General features: G+C 40.5%; 1 protein-coding gene across 1 annotated transcript in view; it reads left to right on the plus strand.

The window, feature by feature from the left end:
- The window catches only part of ABCD3 (ATP binding cassette subfamily D member 3), an 86,519-nt gene that overhangs the window by 10,434 nt on the left and 53,457 nt on the right, over positions 1 to 22,628 (plus strand). The window contains exon 2 of the mRNA XM_062191777.1: positions 20,081 to 20,117. Within this exon, the coding sequence (XP_062047761.1) occupies positions 20,081 to 20,117 (37 nt within the window). The remainder of the gene's footprint in view (positions 1 to 20,080; positions 20,118 to 22,628) is intronic.

Consider the following 22,628-nt stretch of genomic DNA (forward strand, 5'->3'; position numbering starts at 1 on the left):
CGGATCAGCTCAGCTCTAGCCTTTGCGGTCATTTGGAGAGTGAACTAGAGGATGGAAGACTCACTCTCTCTCTCTCTCTCTCTGCCTCTCTGTAACTCTGCCTTTCAAATAAATTGGAAAAGGAGCAGCTGGGACTTGAACCGGCACCCCTATGGGATGCAGGCACTGTAGGTGAAGACTTTTTCAACTGATAGAATAATTTGCTTTCAGAATTAGACTTGGAAAGTATGTTAGTTTTATGTGACATAGTTTCAGGCCTCTATTTTTTCAGTTGCTAGTTCCTGAATGTGGTACTTTTTGTCTATCTCTTAAAGAGATAGTCCTAAATTAAATTCTGTATTCCATCAGTGTGACCTCCCTGACTCAGAATAGAACAGAACTTGTATATCTTAAGCTTTTGTTAAAATAGGATGAAGTTGCATTCATTTATTAGGAAAACAAATTTCTTCCACATTTAGTTATACAGAAATTTCTCCTTCTCAATATTTGTGTTGAATTTTTTTTTAGCCTACCATGTAGGATACCTGGATGGAATTCTAGGTTTCTATCTTCAGCCTAGCCCAGCCTAGGCCATTGTGGCCATTTGGGGAGTGAACTATCTGATGGAAGATCTTTCTCTCTCTCTCTTCCTCTCTCTCTCTGCCTCTCAAATAAATAAAATAAAAATAAAAATTATTTATTTATTTGAGAGGCAGAGAGAGAGAGAGAGTTCTCTTACCCGCTGGTTCACCTTCCAAATGCTTATAACTGCTGGAGCTGGGCCTGCTCTGGGCTGGAAACTAGGAGCCAGGTCCTCAATGTAGGTCTCCCACTTGGGTGGAAGGAGCCCAGTTACTTGACACATCATTACTACCTGGGTAGGAAGCTGGAAATGGGAGCCAGAACTGGGATCCAACTCAGCAGCTTAGATATGGAATGCAGATGTCTTAACCACTAGGCCAAATGTCCAGTCCTTTGACTTCTAATAGTTCATATCTGTTGATATTAAAAATGTGCTATGTTGAATGAGACAGCTTCTCTTGGTAAATGATAGTTTAGTTATGTTATATTTGTATGTCACCATATGTTATTTTAAAAATATTTGTATAACTTTTTAAAAAACTTTTAATTAATTTTCATTTTTTATTTGAAAGACAGAGACATCTCATATCCACTTATTCACTCTACTCTAAGTGTCTGTAACAGCCAGGGCTGTGCCGGAAGAAACCAGGGCCTGGAACTCAGTCTGGGTCTCCCATATTCAGGGCAGGGATCCAAGTTTTTAAACCATCATCAGCTGCCCCTCAGAGTGCCCATGAGCACAGGAAGCTGCAAGTCAGGACTTGAACCAGGCCTTCCAAAAAGGGATGTGAATGTCCTAAGAGGCAACTTAACTTCTGTTCCAAATGCCTGCCCTCAATACAACTTCTTTTTTTTTTTTTATTTTTTATTTTTTATTTATTTATTTTTTTGGACAGGCAGAGTGGACAGTGAGAGAGAGAGACAGAGACAAAGGTCTTCCTTTTGCCGTTGGTTCACCCTCCAATGGCCGCCGCGGTAGCGCGCTGCGGCCGGCGCACCGCGCTGTTCCGATGGCAGGAGCCAGGTGCTTCTCCTGGTCTCCCATGGGGTGCAGGACCCAAGAACTTGGGCCATCCTCCACTGCACTCCCTAGCCACAGCAGAGAGCTGGCCTGGAAGAGGGGCAACCGGGACAGGATCGGTGCCCCGACCGGGACTAGAACCCGGTGTGCCGGCGCCGCAAGGCGGAGGATTAGCCTAGTGAGCCGCGGCGCCGGCCACAACTTCTGAAACCTGTGAAGACAGACACAGATTTGAGACATGGTATTTCATCAGGAGGAAGACAATGATTCTATAAACTTATTTTAGTGAGTAGACTAGCCCTAGAAAGCTGTTTTAAAATTAAGTAATATTTTAATGCTTTATAGTTTTAAAAATTAATCATTTACATTATCAAAGTTAAATATACATTGTAGAAGAATTGAATACTGGAAATAGGAAGAAAACCCCTGTTCTATCATTTATTAAGATTACTATAATTCCTTTGACAGAAACTTTTTTTTTAAATTTATTATTTATTTATTTATTTTTGACAGGCAGAGTGGACAGTGAGAGAGAGAGAGAGAAAGGTCTTCCTTTGCCGTTGGTTCACCCTACAATGGCCGCCGCGGTTGGCGCGCTGCGGCCGGCACACCGCGCTGATCTGATGGCAGGAGCCAGGTGCTTCTCCTGGTCTCCCATGGGGTGCAGGGCCCAAGAACTTGGGCCATCCTCCACTGTACTCCCTGGCCACAGCAGAGAGCTGGCCTGGAAGAGGGGCAACCGAGACAGGATCGGTGCCCCGACTGGGACTAGAACCCGGTGTGCCGGCGCTGCAAGGCGGAGGATTAGCCTATTGAGCCGCGGCGCCGGCCTTGACATAAACTTTTAATGTTTTAGCATCCTTTTTCATGTTTTAGCTTTTTTTTTTTTAAGATTTATTTATTTATATGAAAGTCAGAGTTAAACAGAGAGGAGAGGCAGAGAGAGAGAGAATTCATCCATCCGATGGTTCACTCCCCAATTGGCCGCAACAGCCGGAGCTGCGCCAATCCGAAGCCAGGAGCCAGGAGCTTCTTCCAGGTCTCCCATGCAGGGACTTGGGCCATTTTCCACTGCTTTCCGAGTCCATAGCAGAGAGCTGGATGGGAAGTGGAGCAGCCGGGACTCATACTGGTGCCCATATGGGATGCCGGTGCTTCAGGTCAGGGTATTAACCCACTGTGCCACAGCGTCAGCCCCATGTTTTAGTTTTTCTAAAATTAGGAATTTTTTTTTGTGCAATTTATAAAGGTGTACCTTAGCTTTGATTAAAGCAGTATTAAACATATTGTTACATTTCCTTTTTTTTTTTTTAAGATTTATTTTTTATTTGAAAGGCAGAGTTACAGAGAAGCAGAGAGAGAGGGAGGTCTTCCATCCATGGGTTCACTTCCCAGATGGCCACAACGGCTGGAGCTGCTGATCTGAAGCCAGGAGCCAGGAGCTTCTTCCAAGTCTACCATATGGGTGCTGGGGCCCAAGGACCCATCTTCCACTGCTTTTCCAGGCTATAGCAGAGAACTGGATTGAAAGGGGAGCAGCTGGGACTTGAACCTGCATGCCCAGATGGGATGCCAGCACTGTAGGTGGTGCCTTTACCCTCTATACCACAGTGCTGGTCCCATATTTCCTTTTTACTATGCATTTTTTTAAAAGATTTTATTTGTTTATTTGCGAGGCAGAGCTACAGACAGAGAGAGAGAGACAGAGAGAAAGGTCTTCCTTCCTTTGGTTCACCCCCCAAATGGCCGCAATGGCTGGAGCTGGGCCAATCCGGAGACAGGAGCCAGGAGCCTCCTCCCAGTCTCCCACGCAGGTGCAGGGGCCCAATGACTTGGGCCATCCTATGCTGCTTTCCCGGGCCACAGCAGAGAGCTGGATCAGAAGAGGAGCAGCTGGGACTAGAACCGGTGCCCATATGGGATGTCGGTGCCACAGGCAGAGGATTAACCCACTGCGCCGCGGTGCCGGCCCCACTATGCATGTTTTTATCTTGCTTGTCAAAATTCTGTGTATGAGCTTGCATTATGTTCAGACCTGGTATTCAGTGTAGTTAACCATTCTTGGGAGTGAACTTCAGAAAAAAAGCAGAAAAAGAAATTGAGGTGGAATCAGATATTTTTGTCGTTTCAGAACAAAGCTAGAAGTAGTAGCTTGACTTGAGATCAGTAGGCAGGAATCAGTGAACTACTAGAAGAGAGGAACCCAGAGATCATGCCCTTATGTCTTAGACGAGGGAGTACCGGCTGCAGCCATACGGAGTTCTCTGATGTTCTGCACAGAAATGATTAGGAGGCTCTTTCCACAAGAGTTGGGAGGGTGTAGTACAAGTCTTCATTAATCCAGCATTTAAATGTGAGGTGCAGAGGACTCAGTGCTTATTAGTGAGATAGGTCTCTTTCCTAGAGAAGAAGACGTATTTGTTTCACACTTATTGTGTATGGGGCATTTGGGACGTTAACAAATTAGACAAGATTTTTGCTGTTAAAAATCAGGTAATTGAAAGAGAGAATCCTTTATTTTAATATGTTATGCCAGATTTCTACTTAAAAGACAAATATCCTTTCATATTTTATTTAAAATATTTTTCTTCATTTACTTCCGAATATGGTTACGTGATTTCAGGAAATTAGACTTAAGGAAATTAGATTTATGGCTCATTTGACTTTCCCCCCAACAATGTCCAAGATACATTGTTTAGTAAAGGGTGTGGGAGGAAGCAAGTATAGGGCAGAGTAAATGATAGCATCTTGTATTTCAAGTATAAGATTAGTTCCAATCTAAGTATTGATGGGTGAATCCATTTCTGTATGTGTTTTTTTGTTGGCTTAACTGAGTAGCTATTTCTCATTCCCCATGCTGGGGAAAACAACAGTGTGGGAAGAAATATAGTCTTCTTTTTTTTCCCCAAAGAAACCTTTGATTTAATGAGTATATATTTCATAAGTGCTATTTTAGAAGTGTAGTGATTCTTCCTACTTTACCCACCCTCCCACCCCCACTCTCACCCTACCTCCTCCTCCTTCTCCCATTCCCAGTCCCATTCTCCATTAAGATTCACTTTCAATTAACTTTATACAGAAGACCAACTCTGTACTATAAAGATTTCAACAATTTACACACACACATACACACACAAAACTGTTTGAGGCCAAGTTTTACAGTCAATTCTCATAATGCAACTCATTGAGGACAGAGGTGCTGTGTGGGAAGTAAGTGTACAGTGACTCCTGTTAATTTAACAATTTTTTTTAACTTTTATTTAGCAAATATAAATTTCCAAGTTACAGCTTACGGATTACAATGGCTTTTTCCCCCCCCATAACTTCCCTCCCACCCGCAACCCTCCCAACTCCCGCTCCCTCTCCCATTCCATTCACATCAAGATTCATTTTCAATTCTCTTTATATACAGAAGATCAATTTAGTAAAGATTTCAGCAGTTTTCACCTACACAGATCATAAAGTGTAAAATACTGATTGAGTACTAGTTAAAGCATTAATTCACATTGAACAACACATTAAGGTCACAGATCCTACATGAGGAGTAAGTACACAGTGACTCCTGTTGTTGACTTAACAAATTGACACTCTTGTTTATGGTGCCAGTAATCGCCCTAGGCTCTTGTCATGAGTTGCCAAGGCTATGGAAGCCTTTTGAGTTCGTTGACTTTGATCTTATTTAGACAAGATCATAGTCAAAGTGGAAGGTCACTCCTCCCTTCAGAGAAAGGTAGCTCCTTCTTTGATGGCCTGTTCTTTCTGCTGGGATCTCACAGAGATCTTTCATTTAGTTTTTTTTTTTTTTTTTCCCCCAGAGTGTCTTGGCTTTCCATGCCTAAAATACTCTCATGGGCTCTTCAGCCGGATCCGAATGCCTTAAGGGCTGACACTTCTATGTATGACATCAGTGATCACTAGAGGCTCTTGACATGAGCTGCCAAGGCTATGGAAGCCTTTTGAGTCCACAGTTTCCATCAGTATTTAGACAAGGCCATAAGCAAAGTGAAAGTTGTCTCCTCCCTTCAGAGAAAAGTACATCCTTCTTTGATGGCCCCTTCTTTCCACTGGGATCTCACAGAGATCTTTCATGTAGGACCTTTTTTTTTTTTTGCCACAATGTCTTGGCCTTCTATGCCTGAAATGCTCTCATGGGCTTTCAACAAATAGTACTAATAAGAAAAAAAAAAGCTGTTCCTCTACAGTCAAGACAAGAGCTGTTCAAGTCATTGCTGCTGCTTTTTTTTTTTTTTTTTAAAGATTTTATTTATTTATTTGACAGAGTTACAGACAGTGAGAGAGAGAGAGAGAGACAGAAATAAAGGTCTTCCCTCTGTTGGTTCACTCCCCAAATGGCCGCAACGACTGGAGCTGCGCCAATCCGAAGCCAGGAGCCAGGTGCTTCTTCCTGGTCTGCCATGAGGGTGCAGGGGTCCAAGCACTTGGGCCATCCTCCACCGCTATCCCAGGCCACAGCAGAGAGCTGGACTGGAAGAGGAGCAACCGGGACTAGAATTGGCGCCCATATGGGATTCCGGCGCCACAGGTGGAGGATTAACCCAGTGTGCCTCGGCACCGGCCCCAAGTCATTGCTTCTTAAAGTGTCAATTTCACTTCCACAGATTTCCTTTTAGGTGCTCTGTTAATTATCACAGATCAGGGAGAACATATGGTATTTGTCCCTTTGGGACTGGCTTATTCCACTAAGTATGATGTAGGAAATGTAATCTTTAGTACATTCTGCTGCTTATGTGTTGTGTGTTTGGAGGCTAGGCGTTGAGATCCAAATTGAACAAACATTCTAATACCAGTCTTGTGGAACTATATGTATATAGAAAATGTGTACAACCTCAGCATCACTAGCCCTGTACTAGGAACACAGTTCTATGGGAGGGAGCACCAAGATGGGAAAACTTAATTCCTCTGGTTGTTACCCTGGGAGGCTTCTCGTTTGAGCCTGATTTTGTTTTTAAAAATTTATTTTTTGAGCATGATTTTTTTTTATTTTTTTATTTTTTGACAGGCAGAGTGGACAGTGAGAGAGAGACACAGAGAGAAAGGTCACCCTCCAATGGCCTCCAATGGCGCGCTGCAGCCGGCGCATTGCGCTGATCCAAAGCCAGGAGCCAGGTGCTTCTCCTGGTCTCCCATGCGGGTGCAGGGCCCAAGCACTTGGGCCATCCTCCACTGCCTTCCCGGGCCACAGCAGAGAGCTGGCCTGGAAGAGGGGCAACTGGGACAGAATCCAGCGCCCCAACCGGGACTAGAACCTGGTGTGCCGGCACCACAGGCAGAGGATTAGCCTATTGAGCCGTGGTGCTGGCCTTTTGAACATGATTTTGAGATGGGTGTTTTGCTCATGCAGGAAGGGAAAATAACTTGAGCAAAGGTGTGAGAAGAAGGTGCTACAAGGCACAGAGCTTTTATTTATTTGAAAGACAGAAAGAGGGGGGAGGCAAAGAGATCTTCTATCCCCAGATGGCCACAATGGTCAGGACTAGGCCAGGTCAAAGCCTGGAGCCTGGTACTCCATCTGGCTCCCAGGTGGGTGGCGAGGGTGCAAGTTCTTTGGCCATCCTCTGCTGCTTTCCCAAGCACATTAGCAGAGAGTTAGATCAGAAGCAGAGCAGTGGGGACTTGAACTGGCACTCTTTGTGATACTGGTATTGTAGTTGACAGTTTAAACCCCCATGCCACAACACTGCACCCCCCCCCCCCATTTTTTTTTTTTTTTATTTTTGTAAAGATTTGTTTTATTTATTTGAAAGGCAGAATGAGAGAGACGAGCACACATACAGAAAGGCACAATGACAGGGAGAAGAATAACAGTTTTTTGAAAGAATAGTTCTGTTATCTTCATTTTGCAGGTAAGGTACCAGAAAGGTAAAAGATAAAAAAAAGCAGTTTGGAAATTGTACTCCCTCCCCTTTTTTTCTTTTACTGTTTAATCTACAGATTTTTAATGTATGTTTTATTTTTCTGATCAAATTGTTAGTAATGCTTTATCATTCTCCCAGATAGTAAGGGGACTTTTCAGAATACTACTTCCATATACTTTCAGCCTGATTTATATGTGATTGCTGCATATTTTTTCTTTAGCTATGTGAAATCTGTTTAATTTCAATTGTATATTTTTAAAACTTGGGTTTGATTTTGTCAGGACAGTGTTACTTTAAGAAAAGATTTATTTATTTATTTGAAAGGCAGAGTTACTGGGGTGGGAAAGGATGGTGTGTGTGTGTGTTGGGGGGGGAGATCACCTCTTGGTTCATTCCCCAAATGGCTAAACCTGCTGGGGCTGGTCCAGGCTGAAGCCAGGAGCCAGGACTCCATCTGGGTCTCTCACATGGGTGAGCTGGGCCCAAGTACTTAGACTAACTTCTGCTGCCTTCCTAGGTGTGTTAGCATTGAGTTGGATTGGAAGCAGGGTAGGCAGGACTTGAACTGATGCTCAGATGTGGGATTCCAGCATTTCAAACAGCAGCCTATCCTGCTGGGCCAAAACGTTGACCCCATAGTCACTGTTACTTTTTATAATTTACTCTTCTTGGTAGGAATCTTTTTCTTCCCCCAAAAGTTGTGTTTTTAGAAGAATATAGTCTGCATTGTTATTTTGCCGGATGTGTCTGGAAATTCCAACATCTGAAAATGTTTTGGTTTTGTTTGTTATTTCTGCTGGTCTTTGAGTCAAGTTACTTTGTGCTTGATTATGTTTGTATATAATCTGGATGATTTATTTAAAAGTACTTACTGGAGTACTTTGAGGCTTATAGTAACATACTTTGCTTTTAAAGCAGAGTTTGCTTCTTTAGGTGGGTAGGTTCAGTGTCAGGGGACAACTTAAAGCAAGTTCCTTAAGAGTACATTATAAAATTTTGGTACAGCACTTTAGACAAAAGCAAGACTCAGATTTCAGAGTTTGTATTTTTGTTTCCGAAAGCAGTTGTATCATTGGATTTCTACATCATTGTCAATACTTTCTATATCAGCCCCTCTACATGTGAACTTCAAATCTGCATTTTATTTTTCATGTCCTGGACAATTCCTTATATAGTTACTTACTGGGATGTGAAATTAACATGTTTACAGTGAGTCTATTTATTGTTTCCCTGAATGCTCCTTTTTCTGTTATTTTGTATTGTGGTTAATGGAGTCACTATCTTCCAGTTACTCAAGGTACAAACTGAGACAGTGTGGTGTCCAGTACTTCCTCTGGCTTCACAAAATTCTTTAAGTTTGTGCCCTCTCCATCTTATTCCCACATTTTCTTACTTCCCAGCTCTGTATATTCCCTTACCCTGTTATTTGCAGTGATTTTCCTGCTTCTTTCTTCTCATTCTCATACGCACTACCTTTGTTCAGGTGTTCATTATCTCTGACCTGGGCCATAATCACTTGGTCCCTCATGAATCAGTTTTCTAATCACCAAGGGCAGAGATTATCTGAGATAAATAGTGTTATTCCCACTCCTACAGATGAGAATCAGTCTGTTTTTTCTTAGTCACACAGCTGGTAAATAGGGTAAAAATACTCACCAACATTTTTTTAATCTTTATCACATACCAGGTTCTATAATAAGCACTTTACATATTTTAACTAATGCAAATGAGAAAACTAAAGTAGAGCGGGATCATGTAACTTGCCCGAAGTTGCTCAATTCATTACACAGAATTGGGATTCTAATCCAGGAAATCTCTCTCAAGAGCCATATTTTAATCTAGTGGTCTACTATTGTAACTAGGATTTGGACAGATTTAGTGGGACTCTAAAACATGTGCACCCTTTGCATATCATACTAGAAAACAACTATTTTCCTTTTCTGTAATGGACTGCCATTTTAAGAGATTAGTTCTTTTGCTCATGATGTTCTGGTAACATGGAATGTCGTATTCCTTTTGTCATCCTCACTCTCGGTCCTGCTCGTTTTGTCTCATTTTAAATTTCACATCCTTTCTAGAATAAAATTTTTACTTTTTTTCTTTACCAGTTCGGATTATTTCTTTTATTTGCCTTTCATAGCACCTTACTTAGACCTTATTGCTTTTCTTTATCTAATATTATAATTGCTTACCTTTTTTTTTTCTCTAGCTAGATTGTAAACTCCTGAGGGTAGGTACCATGCGTGTTAACCTTTGAAGCCTTGATGATGATGTACCTTGCAAGCCTGTAATATATTTAGGGTCTTGATAAACGTTCATAGAATGTTCATTTTCAAATTTCTGTTCTAAGTTGTCTGTTTTCTTAATTATCTTCAATTTTTCTTAAATTGGAAAGTGACGCCAAAATCAATGCATTTTCTTTACCTTCATATAAACATGAATATAGTATAAAATTCCTATATAATGTGCTCCTGTTGACATCTGCCCATTTCTTACCTTTCTTGTCCTCACTGCTCTGCATTCTTGTTGGCTTCTTCCCTTTACCTTCCTCTCCTTTCACCATGACAGTGCTTCTGAGATAACTTATAATTCCAGTGATTCAGAACTAACTGTGTTCAACATAATCACCTGCCCTCTGTGACCTGGCCTCACCTACTTTTGGGCATTTTATTTATTTGCTCATTTTAAAATTTTACTTATTTTCATTTACCTGAAAGGCAGTGAGAGAGACAGAGATTCTCCATCTGCTGATTTACTCCCCAGATTCCTGCCACAGCTGGGGTTGGGCTATGCTATACTCAGTCCAAGTCATCATCTGCCTTTTAGGTTGCACATTAGTAGGAAGCTGGAATCAGAGGCAGGACTTGAACCCAGGCACACCAGTGTGGGATGTAGACATCCCAAGCAGGGTGTTAGCTGTATGCCAAGGAGGATCTCTTTCTCTCTCTGTTTCTTCTTTTCTCTGTAACTCTGCCTTTCAAAAAAAATAAATCTTTTAAAAAATATTTTTAAAAGGATTTTAAAAAGATTTAAAAGATTTTTTTTGAATGGAGAGTTAGAGAAAATCTTTAAAAAATTTAAAAAATTAGCAATGCTGTCTTACCCCTAAAATATTAAAGGTTGCATCATTAAGGGCATTTGAAGAAAGATTTGATCTATGAAAGAATTCTTTAAGGAGAAACAAAAGTCTTGGGTTAGACTTCTTAGTTGTCATAAATAGCTACTTATAAATTGTCATAAATGACTAGTTGCTGACTTAAATTTAGATGTAAAATGTTATGAAATGTGAACTTTAAGGAATACAGTGTTAAAACTTCATCAGTATTATTAAATGTGAATGTTTGTCATTAGAAGTTAGGTTTTAAGATGATTATACTCTTGGCCTTCGATGCCCACTTTTAGATCTTCATCCTTATGATGATAGAAAATATCAGATTAGGCCAGTTGGGGAAATGTCAAGAATTTTTCTGATTTTACCTTTCATGCAACTGTGCATATGTGTGTGTGTGTGTGTGTGTTTAAGTGCTTCAGCTGTTAGCGATAAGTAATTTGTATTTAAGCATGAATCTTTTAGTGTGGAATTCTGATAATGTCCAAAATTGGATAAAATAGTCAAGTTATTTAGGACATTTTAGAAAATTTCAAAGTACTATAAAGACCACAAATTCAAACGTAACTGAACTTTTTAGCATTTGTTTTGAAATGGTACTTTGAAGAATTGTCTTATCCTGTGTGTTTAGTGAGAAAGCTGTTATCCGCACACTCAGATTGCTTGTTGCAGGAAGTTGCTCTCTCATTTGTTTGTTCTGGTGTTTACTGCCTCAGTTCTGGCAGGTGTCCCAGGCTCATATCTGCTTACCTAGCTCTTTCTCCTTTATCGACAAACTCTACAAGTCTTGGCCTGACTCAGGAAAAAGTCTCCCTTTTAACATTTCTTTTAAATTTTTTAAAAAGATTTTATTTATTTATATGAGAGGTAGAGTTACAGACGATGGGAGGGGGAGGTAGAGAGAGAGGTCTTCCATCTGCTGGTTCACTCCCCAGATGGCCGCAGTCTGAAGCCAGGAACTTCTTCTGGGTCTCCCATGTGGGTGCAGGTACCCAAGCACTTGAGCCATCTTCTGCTGCTTTCCCAGGCCATAGCAGAGAGCTAGATCATAAGAGGAGCAGCTGGGACTAGAACCATTGCCTGTGTGGGATGCTGACACCACAGGTGGAGGATTAACCTGTGCCACAGCACCGGCCCCTCTTTTTTAATTTTGAAAGAGATTTTTCTAACATACTGAATGAAACACATTTAGAAGGCAAACACTAAAAATTTCTGAAGAGCCTACCTTGTACCACGCATAGTTGTAGGTGGGCATCAGTGGTGTAGAGATGAACAAGACATGTCCCCTGCTCTCAAGAAGTTGATGAGGGAACAGAAATGATCTGTAGAGTGCCAAGGGAGAACAGAGTACCTAAAAAACCTGTTTGAGGGGGAGAAAAATAGACAAGCAAAGCCTACTAAGACGGGTCACCATGTAATTTGTTATCATAAGGAACAGCTTTGAAACTGAAATCATTATATCAGAGCAATAGGTATAAACAAGGACCATTCTGGGCAAACTGGTATAGTTAGTCATTCTGTTTCTAAGATGTTTATAGAGTTTTAAAGACGGGTAGTATTTAAGCAAGCTGATTGGTTGAAGAGTCCTTTAAAGCAGAAAGAAGAGTATGTATAAAAATGTGGAATGTGAGAGAACACATAGAATTCGGTTGAAGCATGTGAAATTGCCATCTTTAAGTGAGAAATGGTCACGCAATTGCAGTTTCACATGGTTTAACCTGGTATATCATAGGAAAGAGTTTTTGTGCTCAGCCAGGTCCTGTAGTCATTTGAATACCATACTGTGGAGTTTGGGTTCTGTTCGGAAAATGTTTATGTGTATGTTTAACATTTGAACTATAAAATACTTGTTTGTTTTTTTGTATTAAAGCATCCCATGGCTGGCGCCGTGGCTCAACAGGCTAATCCTCCACCTAGTGGCGCCGGCACACCGGGTTCTAGTCCCGGTTGGGGCGCCGGATTCTGTCCCGGTTGCCCTTCTTCCAGGCCAGCTCTCTGCTGTGGCCCAGGAGTGCAGTGGAGGATGGCCCAAGTGCTTGGGTCCTGCACCCCATGGGAGACCAGGAGAAGCACCTGGCTCCTGCCTTCGGAACAGCGCGGTGCGCCGGCCGCAGCGCGCCAGCTGCGGCGGCCATTGGAGGGTGAACCAATGGCAAAAGGAAGACCTTTCTCTCTGCCTCTCTCTCTCACTAGCCACTCTGCCTGTCAAGAAGTAAAAAAAAAAAAAAGCATCCTCATGTTCTGAAACAAAAAAATGAAGTATACATATATAAAACCATTGGTATAAGTGAGAATAGTCTGTAGTTGTCTTGTGTAAGTTTTGCTTAGGGTTTGGTGTCAGTGTTTTACTAGTAGCAAAAATAATGTGGAAGCTTTTTTCTTTTGTCTGTACTTTGAAATAAAGCATTGGAATTTTCTGTCCTCTAGAGGTTTTATAGAATTTCCCTGTAAATCTTTTGGGCTTGGTACTTTCTCATGGGAGGTGGGGCAGGTGGAAGGTAGATTTCTCTCAGAAAACTTTCTCAGTTTATCAGTTTCCATTCTGTTCAGTTTTTTTCTCTCTCTGCTTTGGGGTCAGTTTTGGGAAATTATGTTTTTCAAGAAAATGATCCATTCCATTCAGGCTTTCAAAATTTTTTAAAGATTTATTTATTTTATTAGAGAGAGAGAGATCCTCCATCTGCTGGTTCACTCCCCAAATGGCCGCTACTACTGGGGTTGGGCTGATCCACAGCTGGGAGCCGGGAGATTCATCTGGGTCTCCCACATGAGTGAAGGGGCTCAAGTACTTGGGCCATCTTTTGCTGCTTTCTCGGGCACATTTAGCAGGGAGCTGGATCAGAAGTGGAGCAGCTGGGACTTGAACCAGAGCCCTTATGGGATTCCGGCACTGAAGGTGGCAGCTTTACCTGCTATGCCACAGTGCCAGCCCCTCAAATTTCTTTAAATAATGCTGAAACAAGTAGTCTCTTACAAATTTTTTAAAAATTCATATACTTTTTTAAAAAAAAGATTTATTTGACAGAGTTACACAGAAAGAGGAGAGGCAGAGAGAGAGAGAGAGAGACAGAGAGAGAAAGAGGTCTTCCATCCGATGGTTCACTCCCCAATTGGCCGCAATGGCCGAAGCTACGCCGATCCGAAGCCAGAGCTTCTTATGGGTCTCCCACGTGGGTGCAGGGGCCCAAGGGCTAGGGCCATCTTCTACTGCTTCCCCAGGCCATAGCAGAGAGCTGGATGGGAAGTGGAGCAGCCGGGACTAGAACCGTCGCCCATATGGGATGCCGGCGCCTCAGGCTAGGGCATTAACCCACTGCGCTGGCCCCAAAATTCATATACTTTTGTGCTTTCTTTTCTTTATTTTTTCTCTTGCACTTTTGTGTTAATTTTAAAGATTGTCTGGTACTTTGTCCAAAGGAGCAGGTCTTGGATATTTATTAATTGGTGTCTACTATTTTTCTATTTTTTAAATATCAGATTCTGTTTTGTTTGTTTGAAATTTCTTCTAGTTTCCCCTTACATTATTTGTTTTAAACTTTTTTTTGGGGGGGTGCTTGAATTATTAACCTTCTTTCTCTGTTTTTTAAAAATTGAAGCAAAAATGATTGTGAGCATTGTTTTAGTTGAATTCCACAGGGTATATATTACACACCATATATGTAATACAGGTTGAATATTGAATATTTGTAATTCAAAATGTATATATTATGCACCATATATATACACACACCATATATATATATGTATATATATACGCCATATATATCACATATATATGTTTAGATATATACAGGTTGAATATTCGTCATTCAAAATAAAAAATTCTCCAAAATCTGAAACTTTATGACTACCAACATTATGTTACAAGTGGAAAATTCCACACATGACTTCATGTGACAAGGTCACAAACAAAACATAAGTGCACTAAAAATATTGTATAAAATTACCATCAGGCTATAGGTATAAAATGTTTGTGAAATATAAATGAACTTTGTGTTTAAATTTAGGTACTGTCTCATTAAGTATTTGTAAATATTCCAAAATCAGGTAAAAAAATCCAAAATCTGAAGCATTTCTAATCCCAGAGAGGATAAAGACTAACAAAATGGAAGCTACCTAGAAAGCAAGTGAATCTGCTAGTTTAGGTGAGGAATTTTCAGCATCTGATGTAAGTCGTGGCAATAGAGATAAAAAACAAGAGCATAGATGGGGGCTGGTGCTGTGGCATAGTGGTTAACCTGTGGTGCCAGCATCCCATAGGGACACCAGTTTGAGTCCTGGCTGCTCCACTTCTGATCCAGCTTCATCTAGGTCTCCCATGTAGGTGTAGGATTCCAAGTACTTGGACTATCTTCTGCTTTCCCAGGCCATTAGTAGGGAAGCTGGATCGGAAGTGGAGCAGCCAGGAATTAAACTGGCACCCATACAGGCAGCAGCCTCACATACCGTGCCACAAAGGCAGCCCCAGGAAAATCTTTAACTTTTGTATTCATAGATTATTTTGCCATTAAGATTTTCTAATATAGTGGTAATTACAGGTTAAAAGTGTTTTCACAGAACTTCTGAGAAATTGAAATCTTACAACTAAACTCTGGTTTGAAATCATGAAAATGACATAAAGCCATGTAGTAATTTGTAGTATTTTGATTGTTACACACTAATCAGAGAACTTGGGACTTTTATGTTAATTGTATGTTGAAGCCAATTGAATGCCTTATAAATGTTATAGTGCACTCTGAACAAGGTATTTCATGGAAGCTTGAAGAGAGAAGAGTAATGAGAGAGCTGGCTAGTGATGATGTCCATTGGTGGGTGTGAATGTGTGTGTGTGTTTGTGTATGTGTGTGTGTGTTTTGCAGGGTCTTAGTCCACCTGAACGAGGATGGACTGGGTCCAAAGAAAGGTAAGTGCACCACTCGCCCGTTCTCCAGCCTCCCAATCCCGGAGACAGACGCAGCGGGGAGTCAAGTCAAGCAAGCAAGAACTCGGTTTATTGTGTGCGTAGCAAAGCCTTTTAAAGCACAGGACCGCGGGATTACTGGGGCAGGGCATAAGGACCAACTAGTTACTTAAAAGGTCATTTTACGGGGTGACTTTTTACAGGACCAGCCATATGTCTGTAGACTCATCATCAGTTGTTGTCACCTCCCCTGATGCTGTTCGGCCAATCAGCTTTGGTGGTAAATGACTTTGGGTACCGCCCACCTTACTTCCTTTGGGCGCCATCTTTGAATTGCCACGTGTGCCTAATTTCCCTGCAGGGCCATCTTTGAATTGCCTCCTGTGCCTAATTTCCCCACATGTGTGAATGTGTGTTTACTACTTGTACATATATATATGTTTTAAAGTTAAAAGTATATTTTTGCAAGCAATTGCAATTTCTCTATAAATACCAACTTGCAATGTTTATTAGCAGTAAGTGCTGTGACATTTTTATTGAATATTTTACTTTTTATAATTTTGTTTTGATAAACATACACACTGTGGAATGATAACCACTGTCAAGCTTTAAGTTGTCCCCATCCTATGTGCTAGATCTCCAGAACTTACTGATCCTGCATGACTAAAACGTTGTATCCTTTGACCAACATATCCTCATTCCTCCGGCTTCCCAGACACTGGCAACCACCTCAGCTTTCTTAGATTCCACATGTGAGAAAGATCATGCAGAATTTGTCTTTTTGTGCCTGGTTTATTTCATTAAGCTTTGAGTCCTCGAGATTCAAACATGTCATAAACAACAGGATTTCCTTCTTTTTATTAAGGCTGACTAACATCCCATTCTACATATATACTGCATTTTCTTTATCCATTCATTTGTTGATAGTGCTTAGGTAGATTCTATAGTATTACTTTGTGATTAATACTACAATGAGCATGAGAGTGCAGATAGCTATTTGGAATACTGATTTCATTTCCTTTGGATATATTGCCAGAAGTGGGGTTGCTGGATCATGTGATAGTTCTGTTTTAAATTTTTTGAGGAATCTCCATGCTGTTTTCCATAATGGCTTATAAATTACATTTCTACTAACAGTATTCAGGAATTATCTTTTTTCTACATCCTGACCAATTCTTGTTATCTGTTGTCTTGTTAGTAGCCATCCTAATGAATGTGAGGTAGTATCTCTTCGTGGTTTTGATCTGAATTTTTTAGATACGTTGAGTGTTTTTTCATGTTTGTGTTAGCCATTTGTATATTTTTTTTAGAAATGTTTACAGTACTCTTTTAAAGGTTTATTTATTTATTTTGAAAGTAGAGAGAGACACAGAGAGAATGAATGATCTTCTATCCACTGGTTCACTCCGCAATGGCAAGCATTGGGCCAGACACAAGTCAGGAGCCAGGAGCCCCATCCAGGTCTCCCTTGTGGGTGGCAGGGGCCCAAACACTCAGGTTATTTTCCATTGCTTTTCCCAGGCTGATAGCAGGAAGGTGGATTGGAAGTGGAGCAGCTGCATGTGAACTGATGCCCATATGGGATGCCAGCAGTACAGGCAACTGCATTACTCACTATGCCACAATGATGCCCCCCTTTTACAAATTCTTAAAATTTTTTTTTTCAATTTATTTATTTGAAAGGCAGAATGACATAAGGTTAGAAACGAGAGAGATCTTCCATCTACTGGTTCACTCCCCAAAATGTCTGCAGCAGTGGGAACTGTACAGGCCAAAGCCAACTGTCAGCAGGCTGCCTCCCTGGAATATTAGCAGGAAGTTGGATCAGAAGTGGAGATGGGACTTGATCCCAGACACTCTGCTATGGAATGTGGGTGTCGCAAATGACAATGTAATACTGTACCACAATGCCCACCTCTACTAATTTTTTCACTGGTCAGTTTTCTTCTCTGAGTTGAGTTCCTTATAGTTTTTGGGTATTAACAGCTTATCAGATGTATAATTGCAAATATTTTCTCCCATTCTATAGGTTTTCTCTGCATTCAATTGATTCTTTGCTATAATGAAAGATATTTTCTGAAACAGCTTTATAATTCATAAAAATGTTAAAACATAAATAATTGTGTAGTACAATTGAAATTGGAAAAATTAATAAACCTAAGCACTTTTTAAAATAAAACACATGTTGAATTATAGTTAAGTTTGACTTTCTAACCTTGTTCAGTGACCAGATTATCCTATCACTGAAAAATGTTCATTCTACAAATCATCAGTCACCTAGGTGTTGAACATAGATGGCTGACTAATATGTAATGCCTATAGTAGACGTGGAGATGCGCCATCCAGATTCCCCTTATAAGAAGGTCTCTGGGGCCAGTGTTGTGATATAATGAGTTAAGCTACCACCTGCAGTGCTGGCATCCCATATGAGCATGGGTTTGAGACCCAGCTGTTCCACTTCTGATCCAGCTCCCTGCTAATGCACTTGGGCACTTGGGTAAGCAGTGGAAGATGATCCAGGTCCTTGCAGAGGAAGCTCCTGGCTTTGATCTTGCCCTGCCCTTGCTGTTGCAGCCATTTGGGGAGTGAAGCAGTGGATGAAAAATTCTCTCTCTGTCTTTCCATGTCTCTCTTTGTAACTCTGCCTTTCAAATGAATAAAATAAATCTTTAAAAAAATAATAAAAGAGGCCGGCGCCGCGGCTCAATAGGCTAATCCTCCGCCTGTGGCACCGGCACACCGGGTTCTAGACCCGGTTGGGGCCCCGGATTCTGCCCCGGTTGCTCCTCTTCCAGTCCAGCTCTCTGCTGTGGCCTGGGAGTGCAGGGGAGGATGGCCCAAGTGCTTGGGTCCTGCACCCGCATGGGAGACCAGGAGGAAGCACCTGGCTCCTGGCTTCGGATCAGTGCGGTGCGCCGGCTGCAGCGGCCACTTGGGGGGTGAACCAATGGAAAAGGAAGACCTTTCTCTCTGTCTCTCTCTCACTGTCCACTCTGCCTGTCCTAAATAAATAAATAAAGATAATAAAAGAAGGCCTCTTACTTTGTACTATGAGAAATAATAGAATCCAGGTAGCTCCTCCTGCTCATAGTTAGGTTCTGCCACAGCTGTAAAGAGGAGCCACTCCCCTTAACCCCCTATCTCCCAGTCCATTCCCTCTCTAGGACAACATGCATTTGCACATTGAGCAGTAGCCTATCACAGACTACTCTGATGGTCAGTACTTGTTTTGGAGCTTCCCATGTGGTTGGCTGAAATGCTTTTGATCCTGCATCACAGTTTGGATTCTTTCCAAACTTGTTTTCTGGGCCTTCCATTTACAGGTGTTGATCCCTCTAAATATTTTGCATCTCAAATAAAATATTGCTTCAATTTTAGAGAAACCAACCTGATCTCATGGGACTAGTTTACTGGGAAAAAATAATACATCAAACAAGAAATTAAAAATACGATCAAAATTAGGTAGAGGCACAGTTGTCATGGTACTGTTTTATATGGTTGATCATGTTGCTTAGGGAGGTAGCCTGGGTTACTAGTCAGAGCATAAACCTTGGGCATGCTGCTTACTCCTTTCCTCCCTCCCTCCCTCCCTTCCTCCCTCCCTCCCTCCCTCTCTCTCTCTCTCTCTCTCTCTCTTTCTTTCTCTCTCTCTCTCAAGATTTTGTTTTATTTATTTGAAAGGCAGTTACAGAGAGGTAAAGATAGGCTTTAACTCTGTGCCACAGCACCGGCCTCACTGCTTACTCTTTCCAGATGTGTTTCCTTATTTGTAATATGAGAATCATGTATTCTCTTATTCTTGAGGAGACTAACCTGGGATTGCTGGTGTAGTTGGAGAAAGATTCCCAGCAGTAAGAGAGAGAGCCCAGTACATAAACATTTTTTTAAGTCTGGTTGCATCAGCTTGTTCAATGTTCCATTGGGCAAGGCAGTTCATGTGGCCAAACTTTGATTCAAGGATGGGGAATTAGACTTCTACCTTTCCATGGGAGGATTTGTGAAATAAATATGTGTATGTATATTTGTATACACATATATGTAAACATTACCAAATACAATGCCTGGGTGCCAGCGCCCGTGGCACAGTAGGTTAATCCTCTGCCAGCAGTGCCAGCATCCCATATGGGCGCTGGTTCTAGTTCCGGCTGCCCCTCTTCCCATCCAGCTCTCTGCTATGGCCTGGGAAAGCAGTAGAAGATGGCCCAAGTCCTTGGGCCCCTGCACCCACATGGGAAACATGGAAGAAGCTCCTGGCTTCTGGCTTCGGATCAGCGCAGCTCCGGCTGTTGGCGGCCATTTGGGGAGTGAACCAACAGACGGAAGACCTTTCTCTCTGTCTCTCCCTCTCACTGCCTATAACTCTACCTCTCAAATAAATAAAAAATCTTTAAAAAAAAATACAGTGTCTGTTATACAATTATAGTTAACATTTATTGAGCATTTTTTATAAATAATAGAGACAACTGGACTATTATTAGTTAACATGTTTTATCTCAATATAATATGAAAAAAAGTAACCCATTTGGAGAATTTGCTATCTTATTTTTGCCATCTTAAAATATTATGTTGAAAACACTTTGCAAATATAGTATTCTCTTTTTTTCTCTCTGCAGTAAGAAAAGTGGAAAACCACCATTACAGAATCATGAGGTAAAATTTTATGTCACCTACTATTGGGAATTTCATGCATTTGTTATGTTATATACCTTTAAAAAGGATAAGAATCACAGAATTTTAGATTTAGAAGGGACCTTAAAAATACCTCTCCAATCTCCTATGTATTGGAGGAATTCTTTTGGAACAGGAATCCTGAGAGATATCTGCTGGTATTTACTTGAATCGTCTTATTCTGTGGATTACTACTCTAGAAAGAAGCCATCATGTATTTGGGTCTTCAGAAAGGTCATGGAAATTACATGTTAGGAAAAAACTATCATAGGTGTAAAAAATTTATTACACCAAAATAAACTTATCTTTTAATTCATATTTTCATGAACCTTTTGAAGCACTTTCATGATGAGATTCATCTTTCCTAGCTTCCTAGTGATTAACTTTATCATTACAGGATGAGTCTACTCTGGCTTCTCTAAAAGACCCTCATAATATTTGAAGACAGTTGTTGTCTTCTGAATATTTTCCCCTTATGCTGAGAAGCCTTCATTTCTTCGGATGTTTCTCACGGGGCATGGTTTCTGATCCTTTTTTGATTTTGTGTACATTCCTCTAGACCTATACTTGTTGACCTTTACATTGTATCTAGAATAGAATGGACGTGTCTGACTGCCATGGAATACATCAACACTACTGTATTCCTTGATATGAACATCACATTGCTAAAATTATTCTAAAATGACTTTAATTAGCCACATTGTTTACATTAAGTGAAGCTGATGGTAAATTATAACCTTCAAGTGTCTTTCTGATGAACAGTTCTGTTGAAAGATCCCTTACATCTTGTACTCATTGATTGATTTTCCTTTTTTTAAATAACAGCTTTTTGGGGGCAGCTGTTTGACCGAGTGGTTAGGATGCCACATGGGATGCTTGTGTACCATATTGTGTTCAGGGCCTGGCTCTGCTTCAAATTCATCTTCTTACTGATGTGCACCCTGGGAAGCAGCAGGTGATGGCTTAAGTACTTGGGTCCCTGCCACCCACGAGGGAGACCTGAATTGAGTTCCTGGCTCCTGGCTTACATCCAGTTGTTGTAGGCATTTGTGGGGTGAGCCAGTAGATGGAAGATCTCTGTCTGACTCAATCTCTCTCTCTTTCTCTCTGTGCCTTTCAGATAAATTTTAAAAAAGTCAAAATTAAAAAAGATTATATGATATAAAATACAGTGATATATTTATTGAGATATAGTTCTTATACCATAAAATTAATCCATTTAGATGTATACTTTAATAGTTATTAATATATTCACATAGTTGTGTGGCTGTCACCATTATCTAATTTGAACAAATTTCATGTCTGCCTCAGAATCTGATAGCCATTAACAATCACTTCTTACTACTCTCTTTTCTGGCAATCACTATTCTCTTGATTTGCCCGTTCTGGACATTTCATATGTATAGAGTCATGCAAGAGGTGGCATTTTATGCCTAGCTTCTTTTCATTAGTTGAAGGACATGTAGGTTGTTTCAGTTTGGGGCCTATTATGAGTAATGTTGCTATGGATATTGTGTATATTTTTTGTGTGGGCATATATTTTCATTTTTCCTGTGTGTATGCCCAAGAATGGAGTTGTTGGGTCCATGATAACTCCACTTATTTCTTTTAAAGAAATGTTAATCTGTCTCTGTAAATGTCAGTTTATGGGTTTAATCCACTGTCTGTATAATCTGTGTAATTTTGGATGTGGTCCTGTCATCTAGTATGTGAAATAGAAGGTATTATCTACAAATTTAATTTACCTTCCCTTTTTTCCTCAAAATTGTGAGATTACTTTCTGCCTTCTCAATTTTTTTTTTTGTTTGTTTCAGTTATGGTTTTCTAACTATATTCACCTGTAGTGAAATCTGGTTCTTATTTCTCTATTATAGACACGATAATTTTATTAAAAACATCAGATTTTTTGATTTGTTCATTTACCAAAAACAATTTTTCAACAAATATATGCTGAGTCTCTCATGTATACGTGGCACTGCTATTGGCTGTAGGTATATGGTAATTAGAAAAATAAGTCCTTGGCCTCATGGAACTTTTTTTTTCACGGCAGCTAATATACTAGTATAATATTTTCAAGAAAGAAGCAGCTCAGGACAACTTACTTAGTAAACTTATGATGTCTTCCATTGATTAGTGTCTCTTTGGTCTTCCCAAACCCTCTGCACTAGTGTGGAAGTGTGTACACACACACATATTTATGTATACGAGTTTATGCTAAAATGAAATCTGGTAGAATAGCTACAAAATAATAACAGTTGATATCCTGAGATAATAAGTATAGATTTCTTATTTTTATTTATCAAAATTTTCAAATTTGTTACAGTGAATGTGTTACTTATGAGAAGGAGCAAATGAAAAGGAAATATTTTCATTGAAATTTTTTATATAATTGTGTGCTGTGTAGTGATATTCCAGTTGACAGTAAACTGCAAATATGACCAAGATCCAATAAGATTATAATGGAGCTAAAAAAAAATTCCTATTGCCTGGTAG

Source organism: Lepus europaeus, chromosome 5 (assembly GCF_033115175.1).
Source record: "Lepus europaeus isolate LE1 chromosome 5, mLepTim1.pri, whole genome shotgun sequence".
NCBI classification, from domain to species: Eukaryota; Metazoa; Chordata; class Mammalia; order Lagomorpha; family Leporidae; genus Lepus; species Lepus europaeus.